The following is a 16,986-nucleotide window of genomic DNA, read 5'->3' as shown; positions in this document are numbered from 1 at the left end:
CCGCAAATCAATAAAGAAAAAATAAATAAATAAATAAAACCTTCCATTAAAAAAAATACAAATAAAAATAAAATAAAATAAAACTTCTGCACTAGACAGAGGGCCAGGACTACAATGGAGGTACCTGGTGACTGATCAGAGAGTTGGCCTGACCTTGAGACCAGTGGCCAACAAGGAGCTTCTTAATCCTCCTCCCAAGTAATTCCGGGTGCCTGTCTTCCTGAGAAATCCATTGTTTGCAAAGGAGTTCTTATTTTCTCCTCTTCCCAGAGGAAGAATCCTGGGCTAGCGTTTGAGGAGGCATAGCTATGGAAGGGTGATGGGAGAATGCAGAGCCTGCCTGGTTCTCAGCTTACTCTCATGCTAAGGCTTCCACAGACCTAGAGAAGACAGGGAGGGCATGAGGGACAGGTCAGTGAGGTAAGAGCATCTCAAGAACCCAGAGAATACGAGTTTGGACTCTAGCATCACACTTCTGGGCTCAGCTCCTAGCTCCACCACTTTCTGGCTTCTGTGACCACAGAGAGTTATTTAATCTCTCCATATCTGACTTTTCTCATCTTTAAAGACAATATGGACTACCCACCTCATATGGATGGTCACAGTAAGGATTAAATAAAATTATTTTTGTGAATTGGCTTGCAGTAATAATTTCATACCTATCAGCTATTCTTGTTTCATACAGCCCTTTCTCCTGCTTTGGGTGAAAGCCCATGTCAGTGCTTCCTGCATTTTTTCCATGAAGGAAATTTCAAAATTACAACCTGATCCTCTGAAGAATCTCCAAAACATGCCGCGCACGGTCTGGAGGAGTGGGCAGAGGGGTGGGATGGCTCGCCGGTGCCTGGCGTGACCGACTCTGCTGGGAGTGCCTACTGGCTGAGCATCATGCGCGCGTGCAGGTCCACACACATGTGGATGGGCGTGCGTACGCTCTACCGCCCACCCGAAGACTCGGCGAGTTCAGCGATCTCTGGTTACACAGAGCTGGTGGGCGGGGCAGAGCCATTGTTCCCCAGCGGACCGAGTCCCCAGCGCTCGCTAGGGAGGGCGGCGGGCTCCCCGGCCTCATGCCAACCCGACCCCAGGTTAAACGCCACGTCTTCCTTCCCCACACGTCTCTGGGAACAGTGGGGAAAGCAGGATGGAGTTGTGCGTAGTGCTCGTCCCCGTGGCCTCTCTACTGTTTTCTGTTAAACTTCCCCAGTGCCCATCCATTTGCAAAGGGCTTGGGGGCCAATCCTGGGCTGGTACCCACCCCCTATTCCCGGACCAGGTCCTCTTGGTCTTCCGGAGAGAAAGCTCCCTAGAGCCTCTGAGACCGCGGGGTGCCGGACAGAGGCCCAGCGGCCGGTGGAAGGGAAGCCGAGGAGAAAGGGATGGGGAGGGGGAGCGAGGAGCTCGCGGCAGAGGGAACAGCAGATTGCGCCGAGCCAATGGCAACGGCAGGACGAGGTGGCACCAAATTCCCTTCGGCCAATGACGCTCCAGAGTCTACAGAAGCCCATTAGCATTTCCCCAGGGGCAGGAGCTGCGGCTGCTGAGCCGCGGTATGTCTGCAGCATCCAGGTTTTGCGTGTCGGGCCCCTAGCACGCCTCGTTGCTGTCTCCTCCCCTCTCCGCCCATGCGGGGGTCCCACGGCGGCGAACCAACTCTGCGCACTTTGCCCCTGTTGGCAGCGAATAAAAGAAGTCTGAGGAAATACTGGACACGGTCATCCACTGCCAGCTCTAGCCTTTAAATACCCAGGCTTGGGAGATCTCCGCACACTGGTCACAGATCCAGCGCGCAAGGCGGTAGAGGATTCCCAGCGCAACTCCGTCCAACGCCGCACAAACTTGGACCCCGCCACCGAAATCTCGCCGGAGTCCCAGCTGTCCCGAACTTCGATCCGCAGTCTCAGCCCTGGGAAAGTGATCCCAGCATCAGAGAGCCCAGATGCCGGCCCACTTGCTGCAAGAGGAGGTGAGTTTTCCCAGCATTGGCTTCCAGACCGCGGGGTAGCCGGCGCTGGCTGGGCTTCTAGGTGACCCATTGATGGAGAAGTTGAGATCTCCGCGGAGGACCGAGCCATCATTTGCGAGTTGTACTGCCTTCGTTTGTTGGGAATGTGGATTGTAATTTGGGGACTTGGTTTCTGAACTTTCTTTTCTTGAGCTTAAAAGAAAAACCGGATCGTGCCGACACCCTTATGTATGTATGCCTAAGGGTGTTTCTTTGTGTGTTCGAAGGGGTGAAAGTGTTTTTACTCCTTTCTATTGCCCCTTCACCTTGAGGTTTCAGCCCCTCTCTCCAATCTATCTGCACAGTTCCTGGGGGCTTCCTTTTCTTCCATCCGCCTTCAGTTAACCTGGGTATTGGCGCAGGGTCTCTGCCAGTACTTCACCCTTCCCCCAGCTTGATGAGAGAGTTAAATGGTCCCTGCTACCTCCACGTGTAATCTCCTCTCTCCTGACTCTCCACTTCCTCTCCCTTCCAGATCTCTAGCTCCTACACAACCACCACCACCATCACAGAGCCTCCCTCCAAGATCCTGCAGAATGGAGAAGGCAAGTTGGAGAATCTCCTACACGCGGATGAAGACATCCGCCCTGAAATGAAAGATGACATCTATGACCCAAGCTATAAGGATAAGGAGGGCCCGAGGCCCAAGTTTGAGTATGTCTGGAGGAACATCATCCTTATGTCTCTGCTACACTTGGGAGCCCTGTATGGGATCATATTAATCCCCACATGCAAGCTCTACACCTGGATCTGGGGTAAGAGTTTTTCTTGTCCTCCTGACCCAATACCCCAGGTTCTCTCCACTCTTTAATAAGGTAGTTGCTTACATGGAACAGAGACATCAGCCCTCCCCTCCCCCCCGCCCAGGTTTCCCAGTGATTTCCAAGAGGCTGAGTGGTCTGGGAACAGAGATTAAGGGGAGTGAGAGGCAGGGGTGGCAATGCTGGGGGTCTTTTCATAAGGGTGTTGGGGAAGGAGCCTGAGACTATGTGCTGCAGGCTTTGAAGTAAATAGACCTGTGCCAGAGAGTCAGCTTCCCCTGAAAGAGTTTTTCTGTTTCAAGCCATTTGCTTGATTGCTTGTCCCAGCCCTGTCATCCACAAAATAATCAAGGACCCTACCTGGGAGGCATGGGAACATGGGATAAGACCAGTGGTATCAGGGGGTATATGCTGAGTGCAGTCATGGGACAGCAAGAGAAACTGTGCAGGAAGAGAGTAGGAGAAGGAGGAACAGAGAGGTAGTTACCCACACAGTTATTTGCCCTGACCCTTGGCCCAACAGCCTCCTTTGTTAGAAAGAAAGAAAGATAAAGGCTCCTATAGGACCCAAGTTAAACAGATGTGGTGTTCTGTGATTCCCTGTAGGTCTCCAGGGAACTGTATGCACGGCTCAGCGAAATGTCCTTTGAAATACAGCTGAGGATATGTTTCGTGTCCCACTCCTAGGCTGCTCCAGCCCGTCTCCTGATGCCATGCAGTCTCTCCTTGCTAAGACAGCTAGACCAGGCCAGAAAAGAGCCCTAAGCGGCCCCAGCTTTGAGGCTGCTGCAGTGAGGGAGACAGTTCCCAATTCTGTCCCTGACCTGCCCTTAGCTCAGCTTTTTCAGGGATCCATGGGTATGAGCTGATAGCAAGCCCCCCCCCCTCCCCCAAACACATGCGCTTTGCAGGCATTTTCACCTCGGCCACCATAAGCCTGAGCTGGGGAGGGGAGAGCAGGGAACTCCAAAGACCCACCCTCTCTGATGATGGTGAGTTGGATCTCTCCAGGAACCGATGTTAGGGTTTCCAGAGTAGTCTCAGGTGTGTGGTGCTTGCTGAGAGCTGCACTCTTGGAGGGTAGTTATGTAGAAGGGCTAGTAGACCAAGTTTTAGCTGATTCTCCTAGGACCTCTTTCATCTAAAGGTGGTGGGACCTGGTCCCTAGAGCTTTGTATTGAGAAATCTCAGTGCCTCAGACAGTGAAACACAATTGGGTAGGGATCTCAACCTTTCCAGGTACAAACTGGGACAAGAATACTTTTTTAGGATCAGGAAGATAGTGCTCCTTAGGTGACAGATGTGTCATTGCTGGGGCTGGCCAGGCACAGAAAATCAGTTCTTCTGCAGACCAGGAAGGGCTCTTGTATTTGTGAGCAGAGGGGCACATCTGCTCTCTAGCCCCTCTGAGAACCCAGCTGAACTGCAGTTGCAGCATGAGGATTCCCCAGGGGAACTGGATTCCTCTCTCCACCCCTCCACTCCCAAAGAGGAATCTTCACAAGTAGTTTTGTTGCCTGTAGGCCCCGTCCAGCCTCAGCACTCCCTGTAGTTCTGGTTAAGTCCAGAGTTTAGCCAGCTTGCTTCTGCTTGCTCCCTACCTTCGGCTGCTGGTGCAGGGGGCATAGTGCAATCCCTAAACCAAGAATGTGCCCACTTCCTTTTTGTGCCCTGCCCATGGGTGTGCACTAGGCCTTTGGAAAGAGAAATGTGGCACACAGAAACTGGATGGTGATCTTCTCTGTACTCCTTTCCCTTGGCCCTGTGGTGGATGCTGACTGAATGACCATTCTGATATGAGAATAGCAAAACTCCTCTGTTTTAAGGAATAAGAAAGAGACAGAGACTGTCAGGGGTCCCACTTTCAGAGTTTAGGAGCTTGGCCTCATTTTTTTTTTTTTTTTTTTAATCACCTCCAAGGACAGTGTTAAATTAGCAACTGGTTGTGATTACAGCATTTCTTGAGACTGAGCAATTTAGAGAGCCTCCCAGAGGGGCCCTTAGGAGCAGCTGAAAGGTATCTCTGGCAACATTGAGGGCTAAGGGGCAAAACGTCTCATCTCTTAGGACAAAAGCTATGAGATTTTGCTTAAATGCCAATTTGGACATTAGTAGAGAATGAGCCTCACTCTAGTTGATAGGCTTAAAGGTGTTGATAGAAAAGGCACTAGAACATCTGGGTTCTTTTCCCAATTCCCCTGTTAATACTAGGATCTTATGTGCTTTCTGAGTTAACTCGCCAGGGTCATCTGTGGCATGAAACCACCCCGGAAGCTTCCTTGCTTCTAAGCCAAGTGTTTCTGTTTTTGTGCCCAAAGCCATTTTTCTTCCTTGATGATTTGTGTGGTTGTGGCTCAACTGTCATTTTTCCAGGTGCAGATGCAAGCAGATTTTTGCCATATGGCTTGAGGTCAGCAAACCACCTGGGGCCCTAATCTCAGCGTAGAGGGGTTGGAGACAGAACTTTCACTGGGATAGACGCTGGCTCCATGGCTGTCCTTGGGATCCTGTAGGACTAGGATAAGGTGGAGGTAGATAGAGCTGGGAAGAGGAGGGGGCTGTTTAGGAAACTGCTATCTATGGCTGGAGAAGAACACAGGACAATTTGTTACAATGTGTGGCGTCTCCAACTGCAACTAAATTCTGTGGCCACTGAGGATCCATTGTTTCTAGCTGTTGCCCTAGGAATGAAACATTGTCAGCAGTCATCGGCTCTACCAAGGCCTCACTCAGGCCCTGCCTCCTGGAGCCACTGAACAGAGGAAGATAGGTACACCAGCAACCCACTTCCCAGTTAGAGGTTATAGCTGGCACCTCCTGAGCTAGCAGGCCTCCAGGAAGGTGAGGGGGGACAGTGTTGGGGTGTTCCACCCACAGCCTTGAGCAAATTTCATCATTGTCTAAAATTAGCCTTGCCAAAGAGAGTATGGGCTAACAGAGGGAGGTGGCAAAGGAGAGGCACAGGAACTATGTGCACATCCTGAGGAGCTGGATGGTAGAGCTGAAACATACACACTGTTAACAGAAATCCTAGTTTCAAACCGTGGTTCCATTCTTTACTGGCCTATGACCACAGATAAACGAGACCTATCCGAGCATCTTCTTCAACTGCAAAGTGAGGATCTTAAAGCCCATTCAAGGAATCCGGAGAATCAGAATATCAAATTCTTGGCTAGGCTTAAGACACTGTGCAGATATGACTTATGTGCAGGGCAGATTGTCCCCTAATATGGAGACAAATATTGAAATGTTTTTGTATCAGTTGGTAAATAGCCAGAGTTCCGAGCTCCCAAGTGTCCTCTAGAACACAGAGCCCTTTGAATTAGCGAGTGCCCAGATCATACCGGCTGTTAAATATTTTAAGACTACCCTTGCTTATGAGTCCTAAGCTCTGTAGGAGTAGTCTGTAGTCCTTAAAATTTGGGGGGAAGCTGAGCTGAAGGTAAAAGGAGACGGGACATAGGATAATATTACTTATGACTAAGCGTGATCAGTGGCTGGGCAGTAAGCTCTCTCTTCTCTGTCCTGCCTTTCTAAAGCTCCCGGGACTCCTTAGCTCCTTCCAGTTCCTATGTGGAGAGGATGGGAGATGATGGTATTTTTCAAGTAATAAAATAGGAGAGATCTAAGAGATCAAGGTGTCTCTGTACTTCAGGGAAAAGCAAATCCCCACCCGAAGCCTCTGAGGACATAGCAGACACACAGAGAACCACATGTGAATGATCTTCCAGATTATTGACCTCTCACTGTTTCTGCCTGGCAGCATTTCTCTACTACATGGTCAGCGCCCTGGGCATAACAGCAGGAGCCCATCGCCTGTGGAGTCACCGGAGTTACAAGGCTCGGCTGCCCCTGCGGGTCTTCCTGATCATTGCCAACACCATGGCATTCCAGGTAGGAAACCGGCTCTGCTCAGCTCTCTCCTGTGCTCTGTCAATGATCAGGGGCTGAATGGAGACCAGCACCTGGAGGGGGGCAACACCTGGACACCATTTCACTTTCCTCTCTCCTTGTGGTCACCTGTGCAGACCCAGTCTTTAAGTCCATAAAGAATAAGCACACTTCTAAGTCACTAGAAAAGGAAAACAGGAGATGAATAGGAAATAGTCTAGTTATCCTAAGGTTCCTCTGTTATCACATAGTCTAGCTGTTGGGGTTCTTCATCCTCAGGGGCTACAATGCATAAGCCTTAGTTTATGATGCTGGGCAGACATTGGACAACAGACTCACCATTTTAGGTGAATCTCTTATGACTCCACCTTAATGGGATTGCAGTGGATGTTTCATAGACACAGGAGTTCTGTTGTTTTCAGGTGATGAGAGCAAATACTTATAGTGCTGAGTGTGTGCCTGGTATTCTAAGTACCTGATGTAGATTACCTCATAAAATTCTCTTAGGTGGTAGGTTCTATTCTTATTCCAATTTTTTATGAAAAATTTATGTCACTGAGAGGTTAGGGAGGCCAACATATGGTCCTAGCTTGGGCTGCCAAGCTGGCTAAGTCAAATATGGAGGTTTGATGAGGCAGAAAGTTTATAGCAGAGATAGAATGAAGGAAATTGGGAACAGGGAACTCGTAACTATTAAGTGGTAGCAATGGCCAAAGGATAGCATGTGATGTGGGGCTTAGATTGGAGCAGAGGGGAAAAAAAGAGGCAACCAAATTTGATGTAGGTACTTACCAAAGTTACATAATCATCTGTGCAATAGTACTTTATACCTTGAAGGCTTCTGGTATTGGGGCAAAGGTAAGGAAGACATGTTTATACATTCTTTAAGGAATAAAGAGTCCCCGAGGAGCCCAGCGGTCATTTGGGAATGTGGCCAAGCTTGTGATTTATATGCCTGGCCTTGCTGAGCTGTGAGCTGTCTCTTGCCAAGGCATCAGAGTGCAGCTCTCTGCAGTCTCACCCACTAACCAGGACCCTAGGGCGCAAGGCTGCCTGTCTTGTTCTCCCTGCCCAGGGATTAGGTATCCCGTGATGCCCTTTCCCAACATTTCTTGCTTGAAGCATTACAATGTTCTCTGCTAATGAAGCTCTCTGGGCTCCATGATCTACCTCCATGCTGCCCACTGTTTAACCTTCATGAAGCAGTCAGTTCTATTCATGTGGTCCTGGGACTTTAAGTTGCTTTTCCACTTAAGCTTCAGTGGCAAATTGGGAAAAAAGAAGAGGAAACTCCATGACCCTCCTTTGTAGCCCCAGCTCCTGGGTATTTTATGACATTGGGCTGAAAGCCATGGGCTCTTAAAGATGTCTATCCATTGGGATTGCACCAAGAGGGTGTCTCTCCTCAGGCCTACATTCTTCTTCTCTGTCTCTCCAGAATGATGCTTATGAATGGGCCCGAGATCACCGTGTTCACCACAAGTTTTCAGAATCAGATGCTGATCCCCACAATGCCCGACGTGGCTTTTTCTTCTCTCACGTGGGTTGGCTGCTTGTGCGCAAACACCCAGCTGTCAAAGAGAAGGGTAGTTTGCTAGACTTGTCTGACCTAAAAGCCGAGAAGCTGGTGATGTTCCAGAGGAGGTGAGTGGGAGTGGCAATGGAGCTGGGCACCTGGCATTTGGGGACTCCCCTTTTTCTCTTAAGACTTATAAACATTAACTGAGAAATTCACTGGGCTTGTATATTCAAAATCATAATTTAAAACCCCAATGTTTAACAGCCCCCAACTCCACAGCCATAGACTATTGTTCTTTCTGAGCTATCCTAATTAAATGAATTAAATTCAACAAATGCTTATTGACCTAGGAAGTCATGGATACAAAGATGATTGTGTCATAGTCCTTACCTCAAGGAGTTTGTAGCCTATTGGTGAGTGAAAGGATAAGCTAAGTGTCTGAATAACTATGATACAAGGCAAAATGTTTTCTGTACCAGGAAGAGGCACAAAGGAGAGAGAGACTGCATAGTGGGGAATATCTGGGAAGGGTTGATGAAGAAAATAGCTTTGAAATCCACTGATGGGTAGAGAATTTCACAGGTGTCACAGGAGAGGGAGAAACAGTACAAAAAGAACAGAATGAGCTAAAGCCTCAAGTATGTTCCAGCAACAGAGTCCTTTTGCTTGAAGTATAGGGTGTGGTAGAATTCAGACTAGACAGGGAGACTGGTGCCATTCTTATAGAGTCTTAAAAGCAGACTTAGGTTTTCATTTGATAGGCAATAGGAAACCATTGAAAGTTTTTTTGAGTGGGAATGTGTCATGGTCAGAGTTGTGCTTCAGAGAGATCACTTTCATGACAGGTGATGAAACCGTTGAGCCAGAGAGGTGAGAAGCAGGAGATAGCAAGGACCCATGCCAAGGACGCAGAGGGAAGACTGGAAAGGAGTTGAATGCAGGTTACCAATGATAATACGAGCATCAGGCTTGACTGCTGAAGAGACGCAGGAAATAAGTCAATGGCCTGGTCTACACTTGAGAGATTGAATAATGGGACAGGGCCTGAGGATCAGAGACCAGCAGGCATTGAAGACCCTGAGGGAAAATGAGAGGAAGGGTTAGAGGATGACTGGCAGGAATGGAGGCAAGACAGTAAACGTGGACTCTGCAAAGAGTGCTGACCGGAAAGAGGGAGGAGCCCACAGGCAGAATGGAAAAATAGCCTGGGAAGGAGAACTCGGTGCATTCATTTGTAATCTGGACCTCACCTGTTTTACCCACCTCGAATTATGCTGTATTAAAAAAAAAAAAAAAGAGAGCAATAAATTTTGAATCAGACCAGCATTTTAACCCTTGCTCCACTGGTTCCTCATGGTGCAATTTTAGAAAAGTCATTTAACCCCTCATTACCTCATCTAAAAAGTGAGATAATAACCCCATGTTCTCACAAGATTCCCCACCTCATCCCTCTTGCTCTGTTGACTGCCACACCTTCCTCACAATGTAGGAGAGAGTTCAACCCATCAATAATGGAAATCAGGCAAGTCTAAGTCCTCTCTCCACTGACTCAGTGTCTGGTCTCTCCGTGTAGGTATTACAAGCCCGCTGTCCTGATGATGTGCTTCATCCTGCCCACAATTGTGCCCTGGTATTTCTGGGGTGAAACTTTTCGACACAGCTTATATGTTGCCACTTTCTTGCGGTACGCCGTTGTGCTCAATGCCACCTGGCTGGTGAATAGTGCTGCCCACCTCTACGGATATCGCCCTTATGACAAGAACATTAACCCCCGAGAGAATATCCTGGTGTCCATGGGAGCTGTGGGTAAGTCAGTGGTCCACGGCAAGACCACATCTAGTGGTCTGCTGTTTAGGGTATTAGGCCAGGAACCAGAAAAACCAGATTAACTTGTTTTATGACCTCTTTCTATCTGTTTTTCACTCTAAAACTAAGGGGTAATAGAAAACTCTTGAGAGCCAGACAGCAAGGGTAAAAAATGACAATGCTTTTGATTCCGGGTTCTAAAACCATCCCCAAATGCTATGTAGATGAGCCCCTTTGGGTTTTCCATTTCGCAGTCACTTCTGGGCTGGACTGCAGTCTTGCTTGGGGCCGGTAATGTATAAATAGAACAATAGGGTCCTCTGGGTGGCCAGTAGGCCTAGTGGTTTATATTTAAATATACCATATAAAATGTAGAATTCATAGTTGTAAATTAATTCAATAAGTTTCTCTTTTATCTTTTTGCTGTATTCAGATAGGCCACACTTGAAGTATATGCCATTCTTACTGCCTGGTCATGCCAGTCAGAAGGACATCAAAGCAACTGTTGGTGGCCCTTTCCCACCACCTACCATTCTTGTCTCCTGTCCTTGATTTTTCTCTCTTCTGCTTTATTCTGTGCTAAGAACACCCCCTCAGCCAGTATGGCTTAGGGAACTCCTGATGAAGCAGGTAGCCTGATCACAACTGCCTGCTGGCTGATCTAATACTGGCTATTCATGAGTTATTTCTCTCTATAATTTGAGTCCTAATAGCCAGAGTCTAGGACAACAGGGTTCTACTGTCTCCATTTGTTGTTTTTTTTTCTGTCACTGTTTTCAACTAAATAGAAACTTTTACTAAGGCCTGAAATTAGCTTTCCTTTCAAGCAAACCCAATGGCCTCTTCTTCCTCACCAGCGATCAGTACTATTGGTCATCCAGTATATCTAGGCAAGCTCACTGTTCCACATGTGTGTGCGTGTCGTGCTAACAGTCACCTTTTTCTCTTTAAAATCTTCCTTTATAGACTCATCCCTGACCATCTTTACTATTACTATCTGCGCTCAAAGCGTGTTTTTTTCCTATCTCTTTTTATCTTTCATGCCTCTCCCCTCTCCTTTCAGGCACCTTCTACCATGTTCTTACTCTGAGCCATTTTTGAAGTAAATCGCCTAGGCCATATAAGTCTGAGATTGTCATAGAAATGGAAGTTTCTGGAATGAGATTTGTCCTGTATTGCAAATGGATCTAGAGTGAGCTTTCCCAGTTGCAGCCTCTTTTTGACCATCAATTCAAAGTGGCTGCCTTGTGCCCAGACACACACGCACACATACACACACCAAAGTAGCCCCCAATATCTTACTTTGTCTCAGTTATTTATTTGTCCATACCTGCTTCTTTCCTCCCTATCACCTCACCCTTTGTTCTCCTCTAGCTTGCTTCCTGCCTTTCTAATCTTGTCTTCTTGAATTACCTCCCCCGCAGTCACATGCTCATCTCTCTGCCAAAGCTGACCTCCCTTGAGCCTTTCTTGGGCTATATCTTGCTATCCTGGTTGCAAAGTCTTGTCCTTCTACCCACTGACCCCGCCTTCCCTTTTCTCCCCCTTGGCTGTGTGTGTTTCTGATTCAGTTTTAAATCTGATAAGTATAGGCCTGGTTAGTGCTTTATACAGAGTCATTTATGGAAATTAGCAATCCTCTGTCAGTGCCTTTACCCTTGGGATCATTCTACCCTGCTACTCAGTTCACACTGTTGAAAATCCAGTGCACAGAGAGAAGGCACACCTTGAGATGCCTTGGATGATGCCATTTACTTTTCAAGACTTTCTTTACTTGCTTGTTATTAATATCATTACCATTCTACTGAGGTTCTTTTATCTTCAAAGGGTTCAATATGCTCTTTTACTAGCTATTTTTTACCCGGCTTTACCCCAGCCTCATAAGGGTCAGTATTGTTATTGTTGAATGCAGTTCAGGAAGAGGGTTCTGCCAAAGGTTGAAGAACTCTCTGTGGAGTTTCCAAAGTTTTATCCATTACAGAAATTATCGTGAATCCAGAATTTTGTTTTTCCTCCATCTAGCAATATGAACTGCTCATCTCAGAATCTCAGAAGTTAGAGGGAGTATCTAAGCATTTTGGTACTGACTCCCTCAGAGAACTTCTGTTTTATCTGCCTTGCCACCACACCAGGGTCAAAGCTCAAAGAATTCAAAGCCAGAGAGTCTACTGAACCAGTAGTGGCTGAGGTCACTGCAGCCCCTGGGCTGGGCCTCCTAACTTCTGACTTTTGGCTGTTGCTGCCCAATTCTGTTGGTCTCTCATATGCTTGGAGGAAGTCCCAGTGCAGGTGTACTCCTGTGCTCACCTTTGTAAGAAACACAGCAAAAGTTCTTCATTCTGGACTCTCCTCTCCCCACCCTAACATGTATATACACATAGCCTTGAGGATCTCAGACCAATATTTAGTGAAGTTCTAGAATTTTCCACTCTAAAATCCATTTCCAGTTATAGCACTTTCATTTTAGTCATCTTATCCTCTGAGAGAAAATGCCAGTCCTCCTTGAACAAGGGCTCCCAGACAGCCATGGGTGACCATAGCTCCTCATTCATTTCTTAAGAAGCCTCTGAGGAGATCTATTTGGTTCAGAGTAGAAGAGACTGGTTTCATTCATTCACCCAACAACAACAAATTTCTACTAGGTTTGAGGTACTCTGGTAGGTACCTGGTGTTCCAAGATCAGGAAGACAGCAGTTCACCATAGAGTGCCATAACCTTTTTCTTTGTCTTTGTTCCAGGGGAGGGTTTCCACAACTACCATCACTCCTTCCCCTATGACTACTCCACCAGTGAGTACCGCTGGCACATCAACTTTACCACATTCTTCATCGATTGCATGGCTGCCCTTGGTCTGGCTTATGACCGGAAGAAAGTATCCAAGGCAGCCGTCTTGGCCAAGGTTAAAAGAACTGGAGATGGAAGCTACAAGAGCGGCTGAGTTTTGGGTCCTTAGGTTTCCTTTTCCAAAAGCCAGCCAGGCAGAGTTTTAATGTTCTGTTTATTAACTACTGAATAATGCTACCAGGATGCTAAAGATGATGATGTTAACCCATTCCAGTACAGTATTCTTTTAAAATTCAAAAGTATTGAAAGCCAACAACTCTGCCTTCATGATGCTAAGCTGATATTCTTTCATCTCTTCTCTTCCCTATCTTCTAGATCCATTGCCCCTTTCTTTGCTGTGTTCCTATCACCTTCCTTTCTCTTCTCCCTCATTGGTTCCCATACAAGCAGCTGGTAAGGCATTGGTGGGTGTCCAGCATCTGAAGTCTAGACAACCTTTCTGTCATCCAAAACTAGTGGTTTTGCCTCGGATAACTCTTTCCTTGAGCTGTCCTGAGCTTCAAGGTAGGTGGCTCAAGCTGGAGATTTGACAACATTGTCTGGGAAGACCCTTATTAATTATCTTCATTTCAGACTTTTCCTAGATGGAATGAAAAAACAACTTTATTTGTCACAAAGCTTCTAAAGCAGCAAAATTGTCAGGGAGATAGTTAGCATGCATGATATGATTGCTAAGTAAGAATGGGGTGAGGTGGAAAACAAAGCAAGAAGAAGCTCCTGATGTGACCAAACATACAGCTGCCTACCTAACAAGGACATCAAGCCACACCGCACAGCATGCCTCCTGTCTCTCCTGTCTCTGAGTAGGGAATGGCCATGGAGCTTAGCAGTGCTAGAAAACAAAAGCAAATCTGAGGTCGCAATAGACTCTAGACTGCGGATAAAGAAGCATTTAGTTTGTAGTACAGCTTATCTTTGAAGAAGAAAGATTTCTTTTCTTTAATAACAGGAAGATTTCTTATTTCATATATCAGGAATTCTTGAGGTTGGTTGTTTCCAGAATTGGTGAATCCAGCAGCTCTTGGAATCATCAAAATTATTCCATCTTTCTGCTCTGCTCTCTGACCCCTGGGATATTGGTCAGCTCCACTTATAGTAATAAGTTGGCTGCCGCATTTTCAGACATCCAAAAAAGGAATGCATCGGTGGCATAGTGGTGAGCATTCAAAAAAGGAAGGATTTTAGGAGGTAGGTCAAACATATATATATACTATACATACATACACACACACACACACACACACACACACAGATACTTTGCTTAGAATATTAAATAATTCAGTCAGAGTGTTTCCCTCTGAAAGAAGAATGCTTGAAGAAGAGGAGGAATTAGGTGGGTTGTACACTTTCTACCCATTGTTGGACAGGTTAAGATGGACAGGTTGAGGTACAGGGTCTGTAGGAAGTTACTGAGAGATAACTCGACAGAAGAAGGACTTTGAGAACACATTGTCTGGAATTGAGAAAGTTATTGGGTGTCCTAATACAAAAGCTGGTTATCCAAACAAATGAGTTGTTAGGTTTATTTATTGACTCCTATTTCTCCTTGGAATAAGTAAAAACTGGAAAGCTTCTCTCCACAATGTCAGACTATTTCACTCATTTTTGCTTTGTTAACAACTAACCCAGTGATTTTCAACCTTTTTTGTCTCATGGCACACATAAACTAATTACTAAATTCTACGGCACACCAAAAAATAGTTTTGCTGATTTAACAAAAAATAAAATAGGTATAATTTTGATTTGTTCACATCAGACAGCTATTGTTGTGTTGGCTGTTGTCATTTTTTTTTTATTTGACAATCGAAGGGAAAAGAGGTCAGTGCCCTGACTAAATAGTCAGGTATTGTGTGTTTTAAAAATGCTTGTGGCACACCAGTTGAAAATTGCGGATCTAGCTTAAAGTATAGGACTGCTTGGGGGCAAGTAGAAGTCTTTTAATTACCCTGATTATTGATTCCTGGCTCTACCCTATCTGTCCTCCTACTGGTTCTACCTATTCCCTGATGTTTTCTTTTCTGTCTGGACAGGCAGCCTCCTTTGTGTATTCAGAGGCTGTGATGGCTATTGCTGCCCAGGCGGACAGAATGCTCAGGGTCACTGAACCACTGTTTCTCTTTATAAAGTTGAGCTTGCTGCCACTTTCACTCGGTCTCCTGATTCTCTCCACCTAAACTCCTGTGATCCACTGCCACGCTGGTGACTCAAGACAAGGCTGGCAAACGCTTTTAGAAACATCCCTGGCTCGGGTGCTCTCTCATGAGGCACAGCCAGGTCAAATGCTTGCATCATGCCCGTGAGCCAGCCACAGAGCAAAAGAGAGTTTGTTTTCAGTCTCCTCTGTCTGGGTCAGAACCAGAGAACATACTGGATGCCCCCTGCTTGCTTATTTACCCTGCCCAGCTTTAGTCCATGCTCCCAGCTGACTGCAGTGCTGGTAGAAGTAGGAGGGAGCCTAGTCTTCACTGGGAAGCACAAGAAACAAAGGCAAGTTCCAAAGTGCCTCATTTGAAAGGAGGCCCTGTTTGTTCCCTAGAGCCAGGGTACACTGCAAACCTTTGCTGAGATTTGGGATTTGAGATGCCATAAACTTTGCTGAACAGCATCTCTGTTCAGCAAACTAACCATTTCCTACAGCACAGCCTAGGGTAGGTAATAGTGTGGAAGAGGTCTGAAAAGAAAAAGAAAAAATCGGTATTTTGAGAACCCTGGACCACTCCTGTCCCTGTACCTCAGTTGTCAATGCAGAAGCCTGGCTTTTCTCTACCAAGATTGGAAATGGACAATACCAAATGCTCTGTCCACTGTTGAACCCCAGTGGTGGAAGGGAGGAGGGCCTTTCTTCTTGTATTAACTGAATACATAGAGGCTACAGGGGTAACCCTGGTCTAACGGTATGTTTGTCTTTTGAGCTATTCCTCTCTGTAGAAAAGAATCTAATGGAAGATCACTGTAGTTTCAATCTGCTGACAAGTACACCTACCCCTTGGAAATGTCTGTTGGATAGTTTTAATTCCACAGGTCATCAGATGCCTGCTTTATAATTAATGATCAAAAACAACTTTATCTTTCTATTCTAATTGTGTTCCATGGATCTGGTCCACGCAATGACCCTACACAAGTCTGGACAGGGTCCTCAGGCTGAGGGCCCCAATGTATACGTGGATGTATGTGTTGGGGGCATGTCTACTGAGTAAGGAATACTTTTCAAGATTTTAAAGCTGAATTCAAATAATGCATTAATGATCCAGAAACTCAGATCTGATCAAGTCTGAATTTCTAACAGTCCTGCTTTGTGGGTGTGCTGACAACTTATTTGGGTGCCTTACATCTTTTCTAATCAGTGTTGCATATGAGCCTGCTCTCCCCCTCCTTGCTCCTCTGCGGAGTTCCTTTGCACCTGAGAGCCTGCAGGAGTGGCTGGTGGAAAAGGGCCTGGCTGGAGAATTTTCAGTACAGCTGTTTGCAGGATTCCCTTCTGGGCTTCATTTTGGAAATTTATCTTAGGTTTGTGTTTATTAAGTGCTCATCTTTGATGGAGGGTGGAAGTAATTTGAATGTATTTGATTTATAATTTTCTTTTTTTTTAGATTAAAGGATGGTTGTAGAATTTAAAATGGAAAGTTTTTCTCTTTGGTTTTCTAGTATCCTGAGTGTATTCTCTGTAAGTATAGCTCAAATGGGTCAGCATGAAAGGTTGAAGAAAGCAAGATGTCAATGTTACCTGGGTGGTTAAGGCCAAGGCCTCTCCTACCACTGTGCCACTGACTTGCTATGTGACCCTGGGCAAGTCACTTAACAATAATGTGCCTCAGTTTTCCTTCTGTTAAAATGGGAATAATACTGACCTACCTCAAAGGGCAGTTTTGAGGTGTGACTAATGCTTTTTATAAAGCATTTTGGGATCCTTCAGCAGAGAAATTCTCTTAAGTCCTGGGTATTTTTATAGTAGCAGTATCCACCATGAATTGTGTCCACCATGAATATGTGTTCCAGATGCTATCATTAATCTATATGGTTTTCTCTGAGAAATTGAATAAATCCATTGGATAAGTGGTGGATAACAAGCCAGACAAAATTTGAGAATGCATGAACTCATTGCCATGGAAACATACACAGGATACCTTTTCCTTGATTGGGTGGGATTTTTCCTTTTTTAT

At 46.0% G+C, this 16,986-nt stretch overlaps 1 protein-coding gene across 1 annotated transcript; it reads left to right on the top strand.

Annotated features, from left to right (window-relative positions):
* The first annotated feature begins 1,532 nt into the window (after positions 1-1,532).
* On the top strand, positions 1,533-14,502 carry SCD (stearoyl-CoA desaturase). Its single transcript, XM_036265969.1, has 6 exons — positions 1,533-1,966; positions 2,481-2,760; positions 6,530-6,660; positions 8,096-8,301; positions 9,750-9,982; positions 12,721-14,502. The coding sequence occupies exons 1-6, from the start codon at positions 1,940-1,942 to the stop codon at positions 12,918-12,920; spliced, it is 1,077 nt and encodes a 358-aa protein (XP_036121862.1). The 5' UTR covers positions 1,533-1,939; the 3' UTR covers positions 12,921-14,502.
* Positions 14,503-16,986: the final 2,484 nt, after the last annotated feature.

The sequence above is a fragment of the Molossus molossus genome, unplaced genomic scaffold (genome assembly GCF_014108415.1).
Source record: "Molossus molossus isolate mMolMol1 unplaced genomic scaffold, mMolMol1.p scaffold_m16_p_17, whole genome shotgun sequence".
Taxonomy (NCBI): domain Eukaryota; kingdom Metazoa; phylum Chordata; class Mammalia; order Chiroptera; family Molossidae; genus Molossus; species Molossus molossus.
This window is presented reverse-complemented; position numbering and strand designations above follow the sequence as displayed.